Source organism: Eleginops maclovinus, chromosome 13, assembly GCF_036324505.1.
Source record: "Eleginops maclovinus isolate JMC-PN-2008 ecotype Puerto Natales chromosome 13, JC_Emac_rtc_rv5, whole genome shotgun sequence".
Lineage (NCBI taxonomy): Eukaryota > Metazoa > Chordata > Actinopteri > Perciformes > Eleginopidae > Eleginops > Eleginops maclovinus.
The window spans coordinates 24,791,725-24,814,211 of record NC_086361.1 but is presented as its reverse complement, the minus strand read 5'-3'; the positions used below and the strand labels follow the sequence as shown (position 1 = coordinate 24,814,211).

Genomic DNA, 22,487 nt, shown 5'->3' with positions numbered 1-22,487 from the left:
TGCAAGCAACACACGTTACTACATACATGTCACATATAGCACATCACAATCACATAACAGACAGGAGGGGCAACATCCAACAACACACACGTCCTATCCAGAACACACTAGTGTGTGCAGGTGTAGTTGTCAGTGAGCCATGTTTTTACGTGAGCTGTAAAGGTGCTGAATGTCTGTCTTTGATGAGAGTGGGTAGGGAGTTCCAGTTTTGTGTAGCTGTGACCGAGAATGATGACAGACCAAAAGTGCTCTTCCTAAAGGGGACTGATAGGTCGCCACGGGTGGAGCTTCTAGTGGTCAGTCTGGTGTTATTAGGTTGAGTTATCAATGCGTTCAGAGGTGGACGGGCTGTATTGTGCACAATCTTGTACACCAGAACCATGTTCCTGTATTTTGTTAGATCTTCCCAACTCAGGATGTTGAGGATGGTACGGGGATGGGCCCTGTTGGGTTTCTGGTGCTTTCACTGTTTGCTTGTCCAGGGTTGCTAGTGGCTTCAGTGTGGAGCTGTTAGTTTGCCCCCAGCGTGTGGAGTCAGTTGTCACATAATAAAATCTGATGATGCTGTTGCTTAGCGACCACATATGTTTACATACTTTTCAGCATCCGGTCACCTGGCAACCATCGAAGGATGGAGAGCGTCTGATTGGTCGGATCCTGCTGAACAAGAGGATGAAGGACGGGACGATTCCTGCAGACGCTGGAGCCCTGCTGGGACTCAAGGTGAGACTCCTCTTCCTCCTCCTCTCCTCCTCCTCCTCCTCCTCTCCTCCCCCTCTACTCCCCCTCCTCTGATAGCAGTGTGTGTTCAGGTTGTGGGGGGGAGGATGATGGAGTCTGGTCGTCTCTGTGCGTTCATCACGAAGGTGAAGAAAGGAAGTCTGGCTGACACTGTGGGGCAGCTGAGGCCAGGTAACACACACACACACACACACACACACACACACACACACACACACACACACACACACCTGAACTAACAGTCGTTCCCTCTCTCAGGTGATCAGGTTCTGGAGTGGAACGGCCGCGTTCTGCAGGGAGCCACGTTTAACGAGGTCTACAACATCATCCTGGACTCACAACCCGAGCCTCAGGTCGAGCTGATGGTGTCCCGCCCCCTCAGGTAAACACACACACACACACACACACACACACACACACACACACACACACACACACACACACACACACACACACACCTGTTCTTGCAGGTTCTCCTGGGTTTGGATCCACCTGATGTTCTGTTGACACATTGCTGTTCTTGGTCCGTTCCTCAGAGAGGTCTCCAGAGCAGACGGGTTCCCGCTGGACTCCAGTGAGTTCCTCATCCGTCAACATAGAGACACACAGAGACACAGAGAGACAGAGAGAGACACAGAAACACACAGAGACACACAGAGACACAGAGACACACAGACACAGAAACACACAGAGACACACAGAGACACACAGAGACACACAGAGACACAGAGACACACAGAGACACACAGAGACACACAGAGACACAGAGACACACAGACACAGAAACACACAGAGACACACAGAAACACACAGAAACACACAGAGACACACAGAGACACACAGGGACACACAGAGGACACACAGAGACACACAGAGACACAGAGACACACAGGACACAGAGAGACACAGAGACACACACAGGGACACACAGAGGACAGAGAGACACACAGGGACACACAGAGACACACAGAGACAGAGAGACACACAGAGACACAGAGACACAGACACACAGAGACACAGACACACAGAGACACAGAGACACAGAGACAGAGAGACACAGAGAGACACAGACACACAGACACAGAGACACACAGACAGACACACAGAGACACAGAGACACACAGACACACAGAGACACAGAGAGACACACAGAGACACACAGACACACAGACACACAGAGACACACAGACAGACACACAGAGACACAGAGACACACAGACACACAGAGACACAGAGAGACACACAGACAGACACACAGAGACACAGACACACAGACACACAGACACACAGACACACAGAGACACAGAGACACACAGAGACACAGAGACACACAGAGACACACACAGACACAGAGACACAGAGAGACACACAGAGACACACAGACACACAGACACACAGAGACACACAGACAGACACACAGAGACACAGAGACACACAGACACACAGAGACACAGAGAGACACACAGACAGACACACAGAGACACAGACACACAGACACACAGACACACAGACACACAGAGACACAGAGACACACAGAGACACAGAGACACACAGAGACACACACAGACACAGACACACAGAGACACACAGAGACACACAGACAGACACACAGAGACACAGAGACACACAGAGACACAGAGACACAAAGACACAGAGACACAGAGACACACAGAGACACAGAGACACACAGAGACACAGAGACACACAGAGACAGAGACACACAGACACAGACACACAGAGACACACAGAGACACAGAGACAGACACACAGAGACACAGAGACACACAGAGACACACAGACACACAGACACAGATACACACAGAGACACACAGAGACACACAGAGACACACATAGACAGAGACACAGAGACACAGAGACACAAAGAGACAGAGAGACACAGAGACACACAGAGACACAAAGACACAGAGAGACAGACACACAGAGAGACAGAGAGACACACAGAGACACAGAGACACAGAGACACACAGAGAGACACAGACACACACAGAGACACAGAGACACAGAGAGACACAGAGACACAGAGACACACAGAGACACACAGAGACACAAAGAGACAGAGAGACACAGAGACACAAAGACACAGAGAGACAGACACACAGAGAGACAGAGAGACACACAGAGACACAGAGACACACAGAGAGACACAGACACACACAGAGACACAGAGACACAGAGAGACACAGAGACACACAGAGACACAGAGACACAGAGAGACACAGAGACACACAGAGACACAGAGACACACAGAGACACACAGAGACAGAGACACACAGAGACACACAGAGACACACAGAGACACACAGAGACACAGAGACACAGACACACAGAGACACACAGAGACACAGAGACACACAGAGACACACAGAGACACAGAGACACACAGAGACACACAGAGATACAGAGACACACAGAGATAGAGACACACAGAGACACACAGAGACACAGAGACACACAGAGACACAGAGACACACAGAGACACACAGAGATAGAGACACACAGAGACACACAGAGACAGAGAGACACAGAGAGACACAGAGACACACAGAGACAGAGACACACAGAGACACAGAGACACACAGAGACACAGAGAGACACAGAGACACAGAGAGACACAGAGACACACAGAGACAGAGACACACAGAGATAGAGACACACTGAGACACACAGAGACACAGAGAGATAGAGACACACAGAGATAGAGACACACATACACACACACACACACACATACACACACACACACACACACACACACACACACACACACACACATACACACACTCCAGGTGTTATCAGGATCTGAAAGTGGTTTCTGTCTCTTCAGCTTTACCTATCAGCCCCGGCGTTGTCTCCAACCAGGTGTCTGTAAGTTTACCCAGCATGCACTGCACCATCACAATGCACATCAGCCAATCAGCTCTCAATTAATTGTGTTTCAATGGTGATGTGTTTCAGACCGGCAACAGGCGTCCTCTGGTCCCCAGGATCCAGGTACTGTAGAGGGGTTCTCCTCTGGGGGTTCTCCTCTACTCTCTGGGTTCTCCTCTCTTGGTTCTCTTCTCTGGGTTCTCCTCTCTGGGTTCTCCTCTCTTGGTTCTTTTCTCAGGGTTCTCCTCTCTTGGTTCTCTTCTCTGGGTTCTCCTCTCTGGGTTCTCCTCTCTTGGTTCTTTTCTCTGGGTTCTCCTCTCTGGGTTCTCCTCTCTTGGTTCTTTTCTCAGGGTTCTCCTCTCTTGGTTCTCCTCTCTGGGTTCTCCTATCTTGGTTCTCCTCATGGGGTTCTTCTCTCTGGGTTCTCCTCTTGGTTCTCCTCTCAAGGTTCTTCTCTGGGTTCCTCCCCAGTTCTCCAGTGTTCTGTACTTTTCCAGGTGAAGCTCTGGTACGATAAAGTCGGCCATCAGCTGATCGTGACGGTTCTCGGAGCAAAAGAGCTTCCTATCCGAGACGACAGCCGACCCAGGAACCCTTTCGTCAAGATTTACTTCCTGCCGGACCGCAGGTGAGAACATGAGAACAGGTTCTCCAACACGTGATTTCAGGGCCGTGTGCACACAGGAAGTGAGGGGGAACTTCAGATTACTTCAAAATAAAATAGAAGATTTACAGACTTCTCCTTCCCAATGTAAGTCAATGGGTGATCTTTGGGACGACATGCACGCCGTAGTTCAACTTCCTGTCAGTTCTTGACGTCTCTCGGCTCAGAAAGAGAAGGTCTGTAAATTAGGGGATCATTTATTTTGATCTAAATCAACTCCCCAGTCTGGACTCTTCTAGAGCCCTTATTTAAATCTTTAGGTTTTCAAAGTTTAAAATGCTCCAAAAGCTGAATCCAGAGGTATGACAGAGAGAGGGAGGTCAGAGGCGGGGTTTAAGGGAAACTCAGCTGCGCCCTGTGAGCTCCATCCGTACTGCTGCTTCATGCTCCAATCAGTAGCTCGGAATGAACGGAGCCCCGCCTCCAACTCTGGGTCCAGTTATTATCATCCATGTTTTGGCCACTAAGGACCTTCCATGATCCTGCTTCAGCGTCCGGCAGAGAGCTTTTCCAGGCAGTGCCGAGTCTCAGAATGACAGAGCGTTTCTCTCCCCCCCCCCAGTGATCAGAGCTACCGCAGGACGAAGACTGTGAGGAAGTCTGTGGAGCCTCGCTGGAACCAGACCTTCATGTTCTCCTCAGTGCAGAACAGAGACCTGAGGGAGAGGAACCTGGAGCTCACAGCCTGGGACCAGGGGGGGGGGGAGGAGCTGCTGTTGGGGGAGGTAACAAGAAGTACTCAGGTCTTGTACTTAATTAAAGTAGAAGTACTCAGATCTTGTACTTGAGTAAAGTAGAAGTACTCAGGTCTTGTACTTGAGTAAAGTAGAAGTACTCAGATCTTGTACTTGAGTAAAGTAGAAGTACTCAGGTCTTGTACTTGAGTAAAGTAGAAGTACTCAGGTCTTGTACTTGAGTAAAGTAGAAGTACTCAGATCTTGTACTTGAGTAAAGTAGAAGTACTCAGGTCTTGTACTTGAGTAAAGTACTGAGTAAGTAGAAGTACTCAGATCTTGTACTTGAGTAAAGTAGAAGTACTCAGGTCTTGTACTTGAGTAAAGTAGAAGTACTCAGATCTTGTACTTGAGTAAAGTAGAAGTACTCAGGTCTTGTACTTGAGTAAAGTAGAAGTACTCAGGTCTTGTACTTGAGTAAAGTAGAAGTACTAAGGTCTTGTACTTGAGTAAAGTAGAAGTACTCAGGTATTGTACTTGAGTAAAGTAGAAGTACTCAGATCTTGTACTTGAGTAAAGTAGAAGTACTCAGGTCTTGTACTTGAGTAAAGTAGAAGTACTCAGGTCTTGTACTGTACTTGAGTAAAGTAGAAGTACTCAGATCTAGTACTTGAGTAAAGTAGAAGTACTCAGGTCTTGTACTTGAGTAAAGTAGAAGTACTCAGGTCTTGTACTTGAGTAAAGTAGAAGTACTCAGGTCTTGTTCTTGAGTAAAGTAGAAGTACCAGAGTGTAGGAATACTCTGTCACAGTGAAAGTATTCTAAATGTTCCTCCAGTGAAAGTAGAAAGTACTCTCCTCTAAATGTACTTAAAGTAGAGACAGTAAAAGTAGTCATTGTCTGATTGGTCCATTTCAGAATAATATCTCTGATATGTTTTATAATGATTGATCAGTAAAGTGTTCTCAGAGCTGGTAAAGGTGCAGCTAGTTTGAATGCTTTGTATACTGCAGGGTAGCTGCTGGATTTACTGCAGGTGAACTACAGTCTGATTTAAGGGAGATTATATTTACCATCAGTAATCCTAATCTGCCTGCAACTAAAGGGATCAAATACATGTAGTGGAGTAAAAGTACACAGTAGCATAGAATGGAAATACTCAAGTACTTAATTACGTCACCCCCCCCCCCAGGTAATCATACAGCTGGACTCGGCTCTCCTCGATGATCAGCCTCACTGGTACAAACTGCAGCTGCCCATCACCCCCCCCATCCTGCAGAGGAGGGGTCTGCAGAGTGAGACACACACACACACACACACACACACACACACACACACACACACACACACACACGCACACACAAACACTTCTTCATCTTGTTTCTTTTGCTGTTGCTGAGTTTGTTTAACTTTTTTACCCATGATGCTTTGCCAAAAAAAGGTCCTTACTATAACTCAGGTAAACTGTGTGTGTGTGTGTGTGTGTGTGTGTGTGTGTGTGTGTGTGTGTGTGTGTGTGTGTGTGTGTGTGTGTGTGTGTGTGTGTGTGTGTGTGTGTGTGTGTGTGTGTGTGTGTGTGTGTGTGTGTGTGTGTGTGTGTGTGTGTGTGTGATAAAGGTTAATGTGATTTAACCTCTGTTTTTCAGGCGCTCTCAGGATCAGTGAGTTAGAAGAGTGTGAGGATGGCATTGGGGTCATCTCAGGTGAACAGCAACTCCCAGCATGCACTGCAGCTATACTACATGTATGATTTATTGATTTAATTGTTTCTGTGTAGAATACCGGCTAAGTAGACGGGACTTCCACAGCTCCACCCAATCAGTGCCGGAGCAGGCCATGATGGCGTACGATCAGAGTGCTCGCTCCGACCTAGTCCGGATGAGGTCACGGTCTCCGAGCCAGCCCTCCCCCCTCAGGTGAAGCAGTGATTACACCTGTATGAATTATTACTACACATTGTGAAGCTGTAATAACCTCTGACCTCTGACCTCAGCGGTAACCCTCTGTACCCCCTGTACCGGGAGGATGCTGTGCGGCTGCTGCGCGGATCCAGACTCAACCGGGCCTCCTCCGACGCCGGCCAGTACAGCAGCCTGGAGAGGTATCTGACCCTGAGCCAGACCTGACCAGACACTGAGTTGTGCAGGTAGTCCTGGTCTGATGGTCCGTCTCTGTTTCAGGAGATCTCTGAGGAGGATGTCCGGGACCTCTCTCGATTGTCCTGGGAGGTACAGCAACTGTATCAGGAATACACGTAGTACTTTAGTCTTCATGGTTGCAGTAGTTGCAGTGGTTGCAGTAGTTGCAGAGGTTGCAGTGGTTGCAGATGTTGCAGTGGTTGCAGTAGTTGCAGTGGTTGCAGTAGTTGCAGTGGTTGCAGTAGTTGCAGTGGTTGCAGTGGTTGCAGTAGTTGCAGTAGTTGCAGTAGTTGCAGTAGTTGCAGTGGTTGCAGTAGTTGCAGATGTTGCAGTGGTTGCAGTAGTTGCAGTAGTTGCAGTAGTTGCAGTGGTTGCAGTAGTTGCAGTAGTTGCAGTGATTGCAGTGGTTGCAGTGGTTGCAGAGTTTGCAGAGTTGCAGTGGTTGCAGAGTTTGCAGTAGTTGCAGTGGTTTGCAGAGGTTGCAGTAGTTGCAGTAGTTGCAGTGGTTGCAGTAGTTGCAGTAGTTGCAGTGGTTGCAGTAGTTGCAGTAGTTTGCAGTAGTTGCAGTAGTTGCAGTGGTTGCAGTGGTTGCAGTAGTTGCAGTAGTTGCAGTGGTTGCAGTAGTTGCAGTGATTGCAGAGGTTGCAGTGGTAAAAGTCCTCACTCTGTTTTTCTGTGTAAGAAATTTCACGGGTCCTAACCAGTGGACAAACCAGATGATAAACGGGAGCTCTGAGGACTACAGGTGAGCCCCGGGGCTTATGGTTAATGAGATATTTACTTCCTGTTTATCTGCCAGTTAGAGTGTGAGAGCTTAAAGGGGCGTGGCTTCTGAGCGTCAGCCATGATTGGATTTTTGTGTTAATCTCTAATCGTGACGCAAATCGGAGGTCAGTGAGATGTTCTGTTTCTGCTCTCAGTCAGGACTTCATCCCCGACTTCCCCTACGAACCCGGCACCTACGACGAGGAGCAGCTCAGGTAACAGTTGACAGTACAGGTGTACAGGACTTCCTGCTTCAGTATACAGGTGTAGAGGACTTCCTGCTTCAGTATACAGGTGTACAGGACTTCCTGCTTCAGTATACAGCTGTACAGGACTTCCTGCTTCAGTATACAGGTGTAGAGGACTTCCTGCTTCAGTATACAGGTGTACAGGACTTCCTGCTTCAGTATACAGGTGTACAGGACTTCCTGCTTCAGTATACAGGTGTAGAGGACTTCCTGCTTCAGTATACAGGTGTACAGGACTGCCTGCTTCAGTGATCTGATCTGACCAATCCGAGAGCACCTCTGCCTGAAGCATTATACCACTCTCCCCCATATTGAATCCCCTCCCCCTCTGGCGTTTACTGACAGATGTGTGTGTCATTAACCTTTATTTTTCTTCTTTGTATGTGTTTATTCTGCAGCATGTGTGGGGGGGGGGTTGGTTGTGGATACTTAGCGTTGCCTCAGCACCATTAGCTAACATAGCGTAAGCCTGTTATCAGTAGACTCAGGGTCCAAAATGAACACCCCCTACCTGTCAGATCAACATCTATGTGAGGAGATACGATCAGCGGTCAGAGCTGCCAGCCTGGAGCTAACCACAGGAGTCATTACCAGATGAGATTACTCTTAGTTCTCAGCTCCCCCTGCCATTGGCCAGAGTTTGTTTTGGACCCCCTTGACTCCTGGCCTTTGACCCTTTTGTTAGGTTGGTAGTTTGAACGTTTTAGTTTTTTCCAACAGGGTGAACCTTCGAGGTGGATCAGCCGGGGCGAGTCCAACAGGAACGCCAGTCGCCAGCCGCCGAGGGCGGCAGCTGCCCATTGTCCCGCCCAAAGGTGCTCCGGACAGAAGTGCGTCTGTAAATCCTTCCACTCATCTATTTTCAGCAGCTCCTCCTGCTCCAGGTGATTAGCAGACGCTCTCCACCAATCAATCAGTATAAACGCATTAGTGGAACTAAATTCACTGTCTGAAGCAAAGGAGACTGCTTTCTTAGAAACAACAGTGTGTTCTGTCGGTTCACCTGGAAACTACTTTTATAAACTTCATATAAGAAGGTTAGAGCCAGTGTGATCAGGGATAGATCAGCTGATCAGCTGTTGGGATTGATTTTATTTTTCCTTTTCTCTTTTGCTCTCCATCAGTTTTATCCACAGAAGCAGCAGCAACTGTAGCCCCTCCCCCTGCCACTCAGCAGCCACCTCCTGTTATACGGGTCCAAGGCCCGCGTCCACTAGTACCTGCAAACCCTAACCCACCTTTTGCACCAGCACCTGTTGCTACACCTGCACCAGCACCTGTTGCTACACCTGCACCAGCACCTGTTGCTACACCTGCACCAGCACCTGTTGCTACACCTGCACCAGCACCTGTTGCTACACCTGCATCAGCACCTGCACCTGCACCAGCACCTGTTGCTACACCTGCACCAGCACCTGTTGCTAAACCTGCACCTGCAGCATCACCTGCACCAGTAACTGCTCCAGTCCAAGCGCTGCCTCAAACTGCACCTGTAACTACACCTGTAACTACACCTGTTGCTGCATCTGCACTTGCTCTAGTCCAAGATCCAGTCCAAGCCCCGCCCCCTGTATCTGTGCCGGCCCAAGCCCTGCCCCCTGTACCTGCTACAGCCCAATCCCCTCCGTCTGTACCTGTTTCCGCTCCAGTGGCTGCTGAGGCCTTGCCCCCAGCTGCTGCCCCGACCACGGTCCAATCACTCCCTTCTCCTGAAGCAGCTCCAGCCCCTGCACCTGAACCGGCCCCTCAGAATCCAGGTGTGCAGCTCACAGGTTTGGAGTTTATAAGCTGTAGATCTGTGAGTCAGCGTCTCTGATTCCTCCCTGTGTTTATTGTCTCCTGATATCAGAGCCCGACAGACGCCCAACCACACCTGGAGGAACCAAAAAAGGTGAGTCTGACGATGCGTTCAGGTGTCCCGCTGTGTGTGGGTCTGCTGGTTAACCTCAGCATTGTTTTTAAGAGAAACGGGGTGGGGGCTAGGGTTCCTGTGTGATGTCAGAGCAGGTTAACTGACCTGGTGTCTCTCTCCTCCTGCAGAGGTGAAGTGGGAGGACCTGCAGAAAAAAGCAGCCAATGGTACGTCACAAACTGTTAGCCCCGCCCACTGTAGTCATGTGACATGTCTGCACTTGATGAGTCCCACTGGGTAAAGAAAGTACAGGTCATTACGAGAGAGTCAGGGGTATTTATTCATATTAAAAGGGGCTTTTGACGTCACTAAATCAGAGCAATCGGCAAGTTGGCACGCCCATAGCTATAGACCAGCAGGCACACCTTCTGCCAGCCGACTGTTTACTGTTGGAAGACTGACATGTCAAAGAAGTACTGTGCCCTGAAATGTGAGGGGAAATTTAATCTGTTTGCCTTACCGAGGCAGAACCACGAAGAAGTCAGTGGTTGAAATTATTTAAACTCTGTTCCTTCAGCGGTTCGAGGTACTGTACTGTGTGCCCGGCATTTTACGGACAGCTTCAGAAACCTTGGACAGGTTGATGCCGATATGCAAAGCGTGCAGTACTGAAGGACCAGGCTGTTCCTACTGCGTTTCAGTTCTAACATCTGAAATGTAACAGCGACACAAAATAAAAAGGTTCCACTGTGATACCGCCTGCTCCAGTCCCTACTGGGACGGTGGGTCCGGTCCATCACGTTGGTCTGTGTCCTGTCAGGACCGGACTCCGGTTCAAACATATATGACCGTAACACATAAACTGATGCTGAGCTGTAACGGGAAGACTTGGAAAGCATTCTGTTAGACAGGGCGGAGCCTCTCTGGTTGTTGACCAATCAGAACAGAGTGGGCGAGCTGACCAATCAGAGCACACTGGGCTCGTAGGGAGGGGGGGGGGGGGGCAGGAGCTCAGACAAGGCCTTAGGACAGAGTGAAGAGAGGTACTACACTGAGATGCTGTATGAGGAAACCAATGTGATTTTGGAACATTGAACAATGTAAAACTACTCTAGCACACCTCAACAATGGAGTCATGATCAGCCAAAAACGGCCACAATATGGGACCTTTAAAGACTCAAAGTAATGCTCTATCAGGGGCGTGGCCTCTCTGAGTGACAGGTCTCAGGTAACTAACTGCTAACAGCGGGCTAACATCTCTAGAGATCTGGAAGCTGTCAAAGATACTGTCTTTCTGAAGACTGAAATAATAAACAAATACTGATGAATTATTTTAATGAAACTCTCCTGTCTGTCCCGACAGGTGTGATGAAGGATCCTCTGAAGGTAAGCTTACTTACACACACACACTCTCACACACACACGCCCACACACACACACACACGCACACACACACACACAAAAACAAACAAACAATCACACATCCCAACTGATGAAGTACCTGTCCTCTGTCCGTCTGCAGCTGAACGACAGTCTGTCCAGTGACATCAGCGACGTGTTGGCCATGTCCAGGATCAGGTGGGACCAGAAGCCTCAAAAACAAAACTGAAAACATCTTCAGAACAAATGTCCCCACATACATTTCCTGTTACTGCTAATAGCATGTTTACATTAGCAGTTTAACTTTAGCATGTTTATATTAGCGTGTTTACGTTAGCATGTTTACATTAGCATGTTTACATTAGCATGTTTACATTAGCATGTTTACATTAGCAGTTTAACTTTAGCATGTTTATATTAGCGTGTTTACGTTAGCATGTTTACATTAGCATGTTTACATTAGCTGTTTACATTAGCATGTTTACATTAGCAGTTTAACTTTAGCATGTTTATATTAGCATGTTTACGTTAGCATGTTTACATTAGCATGTTTACATTAGCAGTTTAACTTTAACATGTTTATATTAGCGTGTTTACGTTAGCATGTTTACATTAGCATGTTTACATTAGCATGTTTACATTAGCAGTTTAACTTTAACATGTTTACATTAGCATGTTTACATTAGCAGTTTAACTTTAGCATGTTTATATTAGCGTGTTTACGTTAGCATGTTTACATTAGCATGTTTACATTAGCATGTTTACATTAGCAGTTTAACTTTAACATGTTTACATTAGCATGTTTACATTAGCAGTTAACTTTAAACATGTATACATTAGCATGTTTACATTAGCATGTTTACATTAGCAGTTTAACTTAACATGTTTACATTAGCGTGTTTACATTAGCATGTTTACATTAGCAGTTTAACTTTAGCATGTTTACATTAGCATGTTTACATTAGCATGTTTACATTAGCAGTTTAACTTTAGTATGTTTACATTAGCATGTTTACGTTAGCAGTTTAACTTTAACATGTTTACATTAACATGTTTACATTAGCAGTTTAACTTTAACATGTTTACGTTAGCAGTTTAACTTTAACATGTTTACATTAACATGTTTACATTAGCAGTTTAACTTTAACATGTTTACGTTAGCAGTTTAACTTTAGTATGTTTACATTAACATGTTTACATTAGCAGTTTAACTTTAACATGTTACATTAACATGTTTACATTAACATGTTTACATTAGCAGTTTAACTTTAACATGTTTACGTTAGCAGTTAACTTTAGTATGTTTACATTAGCATGTTACATTAGCATGTTTACATAGCAGTTTAACTTTAGCTGTTTACATTAGCATGTTTACATTAGCAGTTTAACTTTAACATGTTTATATTAGCATGTTTACATTAGCATGTTTACATTAGCAGTTTAACATTAGCATGTTTACATTAGCATGTTTACATTAGCATGTTTACGTTAGCAGTTTAACTTTAGCATGTTTACATTAGCATGTTTACATTAGCAGTTTAACTTTAACATGTTATATTAGCATGTTTACATTAGCATGTTTACATTAGCAGTTTAACATTAGCATGTTTACATTAGCATGTTTACATTAGCATGTTTACATTAGCAGTTTAACATTAGCATGTTTACATTAGCATGTTTACATTAGCATGTTTACATTAGCAGTTTAACTTTAGCATGTTTATATTAGCATGTTTACATTAGCATGTTTACATTAGCATGTTTACATTAGCATGTTTACATTAGCATGTTTACGTTAGCAGTTTAACTTTAGCATGTTTACATTAGCATGTTTACATTAGCATGTTTACGTTAGCAGTTTAACTTTAGCATGTTTACATTAGCATGTTTACATTAGCATGTTTACGTTAGCAGTTTAACTTTAGCATGTTTACATTAGCATGTTTACGTTAGCAGTTTAACTTTAGCATGTTTACATTAGCATGTTTACATTAGCATGTTTACATTAGCATGTTTACATTAGCCAGGTCTATTTCCCTTCAGCGCATTCGTTTTGTTTCTCTTCATCATTCTGTCAACGTGCTGTTCTCCTCTCTCATTGGCTGAGACAGTCCATCAGTAGAGTCGGAAGCGGGGTCAGAGGGAACACAGGAAGTAGCGGGGGCCTCGGAGGGCGCGGCCTTACTGAAGAAGAGCGAATCAGTGGAAGAGACGGAAGATGAGGAGAACTGGAACCTCCGAAGTAAGCATCCGACCAATGAGGCGCTCTGTAGCAACTGTAGTGACTCCTCCCAGCCCCTTTTAGTGATTGACAGCTTTGTTTCCCCCCCTGCAGGGCCTGCAGCCCCTCCTGTGAAGGCGCCAGGTGCCGGGGGGGAGGTCTGTTCGCTCGGAGGAACGACGACGATGACGATGACAAAAGAAACGCTCGGGCTTCGGAGCGAAGATGATGGGGCTGGTGGGGCTGGGCAAGAAGAGCCAGAACACCCAGATCAACCCCGAGGGTGAGACAGTTACCCCCGAGGGTGAGACAGTTACCCCGAGGGTAAGACGGTTACCCCCGAGGGTGAGACAGTTACCCCGAGGGTAAGACGGTTACCCCCGAGGGTGAGACAGTTACCCCGAGGGTAAGACGGTTACCCCCGAGGGTGAGACAGTTACCCCGAGGGTAAGACGGTTACCCCCAAGGGTGAGACAGTTACCCCGAGGGTAAGACAGTTACCCCCGAGGGTGAGACAGTTACCCTGAGGGTGAGACTGTTACCCTCGAGGGTGAGACGGTTACCCTGAGGGTGAGATAGGTTACCTCCCAGGGTGAGACGGGTTACCCCCGAAGGTGAGACAGTTACCTTGGAGGGTGAGACGGGTTAACTGTATGATTCTCCTCCAACAGATCAGTCTTTATGCTGTGTAACCCCCCCCTCAGTGTTTCCTGCAGCTCTAATCACTCTTCTTCTGTGGTCCTCCAGAGGAAGAGAAGAAGAAGAAGGTGATCAGACTTCCTGGTCCAGAGGAGCGTAGAAACCGGCCTCGCAGTCGATTTCAAAGCTCGCTTCACCCGCCAGCCGAGCCGTGACCCCGACGCCGAGGACCCGAAGCCCGGAGCGTGAGTCCCCGTTATTGCATCACAATGACTGGCCCTCACAGGGATTTATTAAACAGTCCTGTGTCCCCCCACTCAGGCTGATCTTCCCGGGCGTTAAGCTGGCGACGGATAAACACTTCACTGGTTTCCTGGAGAACCTCGGTCCTGCCCAGCTGGCCGGGAGGCAGACGCTGGCCACGCCCGCCATGGGTAACAGCCCAATCACAGGCTCACCTTCATTCTGTCGTCTGTCTCATAAATACCCAGGATGTAAATGTTCAGAACGGCGCTTTAGTTTTATTGATATAGTGTTTATATTACCTCATGATTTATATTGGTTCATATCTGTGACATCACGTAACGATACGCTCTGATTGGCTGCTGGTGGTCAGGTGATATTCAGATCGGGATGGTGTACAGGAAGGAGCGTCTGGACGTGGAGGTGATCCGAGCCCGCGGCCTCGTGGGTAAACAGGGCAACAAGAATACACCAGGTACACAACACACACACACACTGTCATACACAACACACACACACACTGTCATACACAACACACACACACACTGTCATACACAACACACACACACACTGTCATACACAACACACACACACACTGTCATACACAACACACACACACACTGTCATACACAACACACACACACTGTCATACACAACACACACACACTGTCATACACAACACACACACACTGTCATACACAACACACACACACTGTCATACACAACACACACACTGTCATACACAACACACCACTGTCATACACAACACACACACTGCATACACAACACACACTGTCATACACAACACACACCACACACACACACTGTCATACACAACACACACACTGTCATACACAACACACACACTGTCATACACAACACACACACTGTCATACACAACACACACACACGTCATACACAACACACACACACTGTCATACACAACACACACACACTGTCATACACAACAACACACACAATGTCATACACAACACACACACACTGTCATACACAACAACACACACTGTCATACACAACACACACACACACTGTCATACACAACACACACACACTGTCATACACAACACACACAACCACTGTCATACACAACACATCACACACTGTCATACACAACACACAACACACACTGTCATACACAACACACACACACTGTCATTCCTGCTAGTGTGTGTAATCATTCGGTTGTTATGATAAACATTAAAGTGCTTGTGTGTGTGTGTTGTGTGTGTGTGTGTGTGTGTGTGTGTGTTGTGTTGCGTGTGCTGTGTTGCGTGTGGTGTGTAGCCCCCTATGTGAAGGTTTACACCTGATGGATAATGGAAGTGTGTGTTGAAGAGGACGACTCGTCTGGCGAGGAATAGGGTCCGGACCCTCGTACCAGCAAACAGCTGCAGTTTGAGGAAGCGTCCGGAGGGGAAATACTGCAGTTACAAGTACTTCATATACATACTACACATATGATATATAGATCATATAATATACTACACCAGATGATATATATCTTCATAAACTATACTACACATATGATATTACTACATATCTATACTACCCAATATGATATATAGCTACATATACTATACTACACATATGATATATACTACACATATGAATATATACTACACATATGATATATACTACACATAATGATCTATACTACACATAATGATAATATACTTCATATACAATACTACACATATGATATATACTACACATATGATATATATTACACATATGAAAATATTACACATATGATATATATTACACATATGATTATATACTACTCATATATGGATATATACACAGCTACCTAAACTACACATATGATATATACTACACATATGATATATATTACACCAATGATATATACACTACACAATATGATATATACTACACATATGATATATACTACAATATACATCTAGACACATGATATATACTACACATATGATATATACTAACATATGAATATACTACACATATGATATAAACTACACATATGATATATACTTCACATATGATATATACTACACCATATGATATATATTACACATATGATATATATTACACATATGATATATACTCATAGACTACTACACATATGATATATACTACACATATGATATATACTTCATATACTATACTACACATATGATATATACTACACATATGATATATATTACACATATGATATATATTACACATATGATATATATTACACATATGATATATACTACATATATGATATATACTACAGATACTATACTACACTATGATATATACTACACATATGATATATATTACACATATGATATATACGACACATATGATATATACTACACAGTATGATATATACTACACATATGATATATACTACATATACTATGACTACACACATGATATATACTACTACATATATATATACTACACATATGATATATACTACACATAGTGATATATACTACACAGTATGATATATACTACATATATGATTATATACTACACATATGATATAAACTACATATATGATATATACTACACATATGATATAAAACTACACAATGATATATACACACATAATGATATATTTAACTCAACACGTATGATATATTACTACATATACTATACTACACTAATGATACTATACTTACATATACAAATACTACACATATGATGATATACTACATATACAATACTACACATATATATAACACAACATATGATATATACTACATGTGGGTGTATATATATACTACATATATATATAGACTACTTACACATATGATATATACTACACATATGATATATACACACGGATGATATATATTACTAACGTATGATATATATTACACTAGATATATACTACAACATATGATTATATATTACACGTATGATATATATTACACATATGATATATATTACAAGATATATATACTACATATATGATATATACTACACCATATGAGATATTTAACACATATATAATACTACATAAACCTGATACTACAACATATGATATATACTACATATACTATACACACATATGATATATACTACACCATATGATATATATTCCACATATGATATATACTACACATAGATATATACTAATATAAATAACATATATGTAGTATATATCATATGTGTAGTATATATCATACGTGTAGTATATATCATATGTGTAGTATATATCATATGTGTAGATATACTATAGATGTAGTATATATCATATGTGTAGTATATGATCATAGGTAGTATATATCATATGTGTATTATATATCATATGTGTAGTATATATCATATAGTGTAGTATATTTCATATGTGTAAGTATATATCATATGTGTAATATATATCTATGTGTAAATATATATCATATTGTAGTATATATCATATGTGAAATATATATCTATGTTAATATATCATACGTGTATATATATCATATGTGTAGTATATATCTATGTTGTATATATCATATATGTAGTATATATCATATGTGTAGTATATATCATATGTGTAGTATATATCATATGTGTAGTATAGTATATGTAGTATATATCATATGTGTAGTATAGTATATGGTAGTATATATCATATGTGTAGTATATATATGGTAGTATATATCATATCGTGTAGTATATATCATATGTGTAGTATAATATCATATGTGTAGTATAGTATCATTGTGTAGTAATATCATATATGTAGTATATATCATATGTGTAGTATATATCATATATGTAGTATATTCATATTGTAGTATATTCATATGTGTAGTATATATCATATGTGTAGTATATATCATATGTGTAGTATATATCATTGTGTAGTATAGTATATGTAGTATATATCATATGTGTATATATATCATGTTAGTATATATCATATGTGTAGTATATCATATGTGTAATATATATCATATGTGTAGTATATATCATATGTGTAGTATAGTATATGTGAGTATATATCATATAGTGTAGTATATATCATATGTGTAATATATATCATATGTGTAATATATATCATATGTGTAATATATATCATATGTGTAGTATATATCATATGTGTAGTATAGTATATGAAGTATATATCATATGTGTAGTATATATCATATGTGTAGTATAGTATATGAAGTATATATCATATGTGTAATATATATCATATGTGTAATATATATCATATGTGTAGTATATATCATATGTGAAGTATATATCATATGTGTAGTATATATCATATGTGTAGTATATATCATATGTGTAGTATATATCATATGTGTAGTATATATCATGTGTGTAGTATAGTATATGTAGTATATATCATATGTGTAGTATATATCATATGTGTAGTATATATCATATGTGTAATATATATCATATGTGTAGTATATATCATATGTGTAGTATAGTATATGTAGTATATATCATATATGTAGTATATATCATATGTGTAATATATATCATATGTGTAATATATATCATATGTGTAATATATATCATATGTGTAGTATATATCATATGTGTAGTATAGTATATGAAGTATATATCATATGTGTAGTATATATCATATGTGTAGTATATATCATATGTGTAGTATATATCATATGTGTAGTATATATCATATGTGTAGTATAGTATATGTAGTATATATCATATGTGTAGTATAGTATATGTAGTATATATCATATGTGTAGTATAGTATATGAAGTATATATCATATGTGTAGTATAGTATATGAAGTATATATCATATGTGTAGTATAGTATATGAAGTACTTGTACCTGCAGTACTTTCCCCTCCGGACTCTCCTCAAACTGCAGCTGCTGCTGGTACAGAGGGTCCGGACTCTTCCTCGCCAGACGAGTCCTCCTCTTCAACACACACTTCCCATTATCCATCAGGTAAACCTTCACATAGGGGGCTACACACACACACGCACACACACGCACACGCACACACCACACACACACACACACACACACACACACACACACACACACACACACACGCACTTTAATGTTTTATTATAACAACCGAATGATACACACAATAGCAGGATGACAGTGTGTGTGTGTTGTGTATGACAGTGTGTGTGTGTGTTGTGTATGACAGTGTGTGTGTGTTGTGTATGACAGTGTGTGTGTGTGTTGTGTATGACAGTGTGTGTGTGTTGTGTATGACAGTGTGTGTGTGTGTTGTGTATGACAGTGTGTGTTGTTGTGTATGACAGTGTGTGTGTGTTGTGTATGACATTGTGTGTGTTGTTGTGTATGACAGTGTGTGTGTGTTGTGTATGACAGTGTGTGTGTGTTGTGTATGACAGTGTGTGTGTGTTGTGTATGACAGTGTGTGTGTGTTGTGTATGACAGTGTGTGTGTTGTGTATGACAGTGTGTGTGTGTTGTGTATGACAGTGTGTGTGTGTGTGTGTGTGTTGTGTATGACAGTGTGTGTTGTGTATGACAGTGTGTGTGTTGTGTATGACAGTGTGTGTGTGTTGTGTATGACAGTGTGTGTGTTGTGTATGACAGTGTGTGTGTGTTGTGTATGACAGTGTGTGTGTGTTGTGTATGACAGTGTGTGTGTGTTGTGTATGACAGTGTGTGTGTGTTGTGTATGACAGTGTGTGTGTGTGTTGTGTATGACAGTGTGTGTGTGTGTTGTGTATGACAGTGTGTGTGTGTGTTGTGTATGACAGTGTGTGTGTGTGTTGTGTATGACAGTGTGTGTGTGTGTTGTGTATGACAGTGTGTGTGTGTGTTGTGTACCTGGTGTATTCTTGTTGCCCTGTTTACCCACGAGGCCGCGGGCTCGGATCACCTCCACGTCCAGACGCTCCTTCCTGTACACCATCCCGATCTGAATATCACCTGACCACCAGCAGCCAATCAGAGCGTATCGTTACGTGATGTCACAGATATGAACCAATATAAATCATGAGGTAATATAAACACTATATCAATAAAACTAAAGCGCCGTTCTGAACATTTACATCCTGGGTATTTATGAGACAGACGACAGAATGAAGGTGAGCCTGTGATTGGCTGTTACCCATGGCGGGCGTGGCCAGCGTCTGCCTCCCGGCCAGCTGGGCAGGACCGAGGTTCTCCAGGAAACCAGTGAAGTGTTTATCCGTCGCCAGCTTAACGCCCGGGAAGATCAGCCTGAGTGGGGGGACACAGGACTGTTTAATAAATCCCTGTGAGGGCCAGTCATTGTGATGCAATAACGGGGACTCACGCTCCGGGCTTCGGGTCCTCGGCGTCGGGGTCACGGCTCGGCTGGCGGGTGAAGCGAGCTTTGAAATCGACTGCGAGGCCGGTTTCTACGCTCCTCTGGACAGGAAGTCTGAATCACCTTCTTCTTCTTCTCTTCCTCTGGAGGACCACAGAAGAAGAGTGATTAGAGCTGCAGGAAACACTGAGGGGGGGGTTACACAGCATAAAGACTGATCTGTTGGAGGAGAATCATACAGTTAACCCGTCTCACCCTCCAAGGTAACTGTCTCACCTTCGGGGTAACCCGTCTCACCCTGGGAGGTAACCTATCTCACCCTCAGGGGTAACCGTCTCACCCTCGAGGTAACAGTCTCTCCCTCAGGGTAACTGTCTCACCCTCGGGGGTAACTGTCTTACCCTCGGGGTAACTGTCTCACCCTTGGGGTAACCGTCTTACCCTCGGGGTAACTGTCTCACCCTCGGGGGTAACCGTCTTACCCCTCGGGGTAACTGTCTCACCCTCGGGGGTAACCGTCTTACCCTCGGGGTAACTGTCTCACCCTCGGGGTAACCGTCTTCCCCCGGGGGTAAACTGTCTCCCCTGGGGGTAACTGTCTCACCCCGGGGGTTTACTGGGTGTTCTGGCTTTTCTTTTGCCCAGCCCCCCCCACCCCTCATCTTCGCTCCGAACCCGAGCGTTTCTTTTTTGTCACGTCATCGTCCGTTCCTCCCACGAAAACCCCCCCCCCGCCCCTGCCCCTTCACAGGGGGGGCTGCAGGCCTCAGGGGGGAAACAAATTTCCCAATCACAAAAAGGGGCGGGGGAGTCACTACAGTTGCTACAGAGCCCTCATTGGTCGGATCTTACTTTGGGGTTTTCCCGTTCCTCCCCATCTTCCGTCTCTTCCACTGATTTTCCCCTTCTTCATAAGGCCGCCCCTCCAGGCCCCCGCTACTTCCTGTGTTTTCCCCCTTACCCCGCTTCCCACTCTACGATGGGCTGTCTCAGCCCCAAAGAAGAGGAGAACGCACTTGACAGAAAAATGAAGAAAACAAAAACGAATCGCTGAAGGAAATAGACCTGGCAAGTAAACATGCTAATGTAAACATGCTAATGTAAACATGCTAAGTAAACTGCTAAAATTTAAAATGTAAGTAAACAGCTAAGAAACATGCTAAAGAAACGCTAAGTAAACATGTAAGTAAACTGCTAATGTAAACATGCAAAGTAAACGCAAAGAAACATGTAATTAAACCTTTTAAAAGTTTTAAACTGCTAAGTAAAAAGCTAATGTAAACATGTAAGTAAAATCTAATTAAACAGCAAATGTAAAATCTAATTAAACATGCAAAGTTAAACGCTAAGTAAACTGCTAAAAAAAACATGCTAATGTAAACATGCTAATGAAACTGCTAATGAACATGTAATTAAAACTGCTAATGTAAACATGCTAAGTTAAACGCAATGTAAACATCTAATGTAAAAATGTTTAAAAAAGTTAAACTGCTAAAGTAAACAGCTAAGTAAACATTAAATTTTAAAATGCTAAGAAACAGCTAATTAAACATTAAAGTAAACTGCTAAGTAAACGCTAAAGTAAAAACTAATGTAAACATGCTAATAAACTGTTAAAGTTAAACTCTAAGTAAAAATGCTAATGAAACAGCTAAAGTTTTAAAATGTAAGTAAACTGCTAATGTAAACATGCAAAGTAAACATTAAAAAATTTAAAATGCTAATAAACATTTAAAGTTTAAAATTAATGAAACATGTTAATGAAACATTTAAAAGAAAATGTAAAAA

The 22,487-nt window shown here is 43.0% G+C and overlaps 2 protein-coding genes across 7 annotated transcripts in view; one reads left to right on the top strand and one right to left on the bottom strand.

The window, feature by feature from the left end:
* LOC134875249 (regulating synaptic membrane exocytosis protein 2-like) overlaps positions 1-22,487 on the top strand; it is a 28,080-nt gene that overhangs the window by 1,689 nt on the left and 3,904 nt on the right. The window contains exons 3-30 of one of the 6 annotated variants that reach the window (XM_063899727.1): positions 604-723; positions 813-912; positions 1,000-1,123; positions 1,278-1,315; positions 3,587-3,627; positions 3,718-3,753; positions 4,128-4,258; positions 4,857-5,019; positions 6,161-6,263; positions 6,410-6,427; positions 6,615-6,671; positions 6,746-6,884; positions 6,962-7,069; positions 7,149-7,196; positions 7,789-7,851; positions 8,027-8,086; positions 8,840-9,003; positions 9,244-9,876; positions 9,969-10,010; positions 10,160-10,198; positions 11,335-11,357; positions 11,494-11,549; positions 13,463-13,593; positions 13,667-13,855; positions 14,320-14,456; positions 14,533-14,645; positions 14,828-14,929; positions 15,760-15,780. In XM_063899727.1, the coding sequence (XP_063755797.1) occupies positions 604-723; positions 813-912; positions 1,000-1,123; positions 1,278-1,315; positions 3,587-3,627; positions 3,718-3,753; positions 4,128-4,258; positions 4,857-5,019; positions 6,161-6,263; positions 6,410-6,427; positions 6,615-6,671; positions 6,746-6,884; positions 6,962-7,069; positions 7,149-7,196; positions 7,789-7,851; positions 8,027-8,086; positions 8,840-9,003; positions 9,244-9,876; positions 9,969-10,010; positions 10,160-10,198; positions 11,335-11,357; positions 11,494-11,549; positions 13,463-13,593; positions 13,667-13,707 (2,478 nt within the window). In that variant the 3' untranslated portion in view covers positions 13,708-13,855; positions 14,320-14,456; positions 14,533-14,645; positions 14,828-14,929; positions 15,760-15,780. Of the gene's footprint in view, positions 1-603; positions 724-812; positions 913-999; positions 1,124-1,277; positions 1,316-3,586; positions 3,628-3,717; positions 3,754-4,127; positions 4,259-4,856; positions 5,020-6,160; positions 6,264-6,409; positions 6,428-6,614; positions 6,672-6,745; positions 6,885-6,961; positions 7,070-7,148; positions 7,197-7,788; positions 7,852-8,026; positions 8,087-8,839; positions 9,004-9,243; positions 9,877-9,968; positions 10,011-10,157; positions 10,199-11,334; positions 11,358-11,493; positions 11,550-13,462; positions 13,595-13,666; positions 13,856-14,319; positions 14,457-14,532; positions 14,646-14,827; positions 14,930-15,759; positions 15,781-22,487 lie in introns of those variants that run through there. The other 5 variants (XM_063899728.1, XM_063899724.1, XM_063899730.1 and 2 more) reach the window with 5 other exon arrangements.
* Positions 16,163-20,848, bottom strand: LOC134875183 (regulating synaptic membrane exocytosis protein 2-like). Its single transcript, XM_063899645.1, has 5 exons — positions 20,706-20,848; positions 20,517-20,629; positions 20,234-20,335; positions 19,248-19,387; positions 16,163-16,180 (listed from the first exon to the last, which is right to left on the bottom strand). The coding sequence occupies exons 2-5, from the start codon at positions 20,518-20,520 to the stop codon at positions 16,163-16,165; spliced, it is 264 nt and encodes an 87-aa protein (XP_063755715.1). The 5' UTR covers positions 20,521-20,629; positions 20,706-20,848.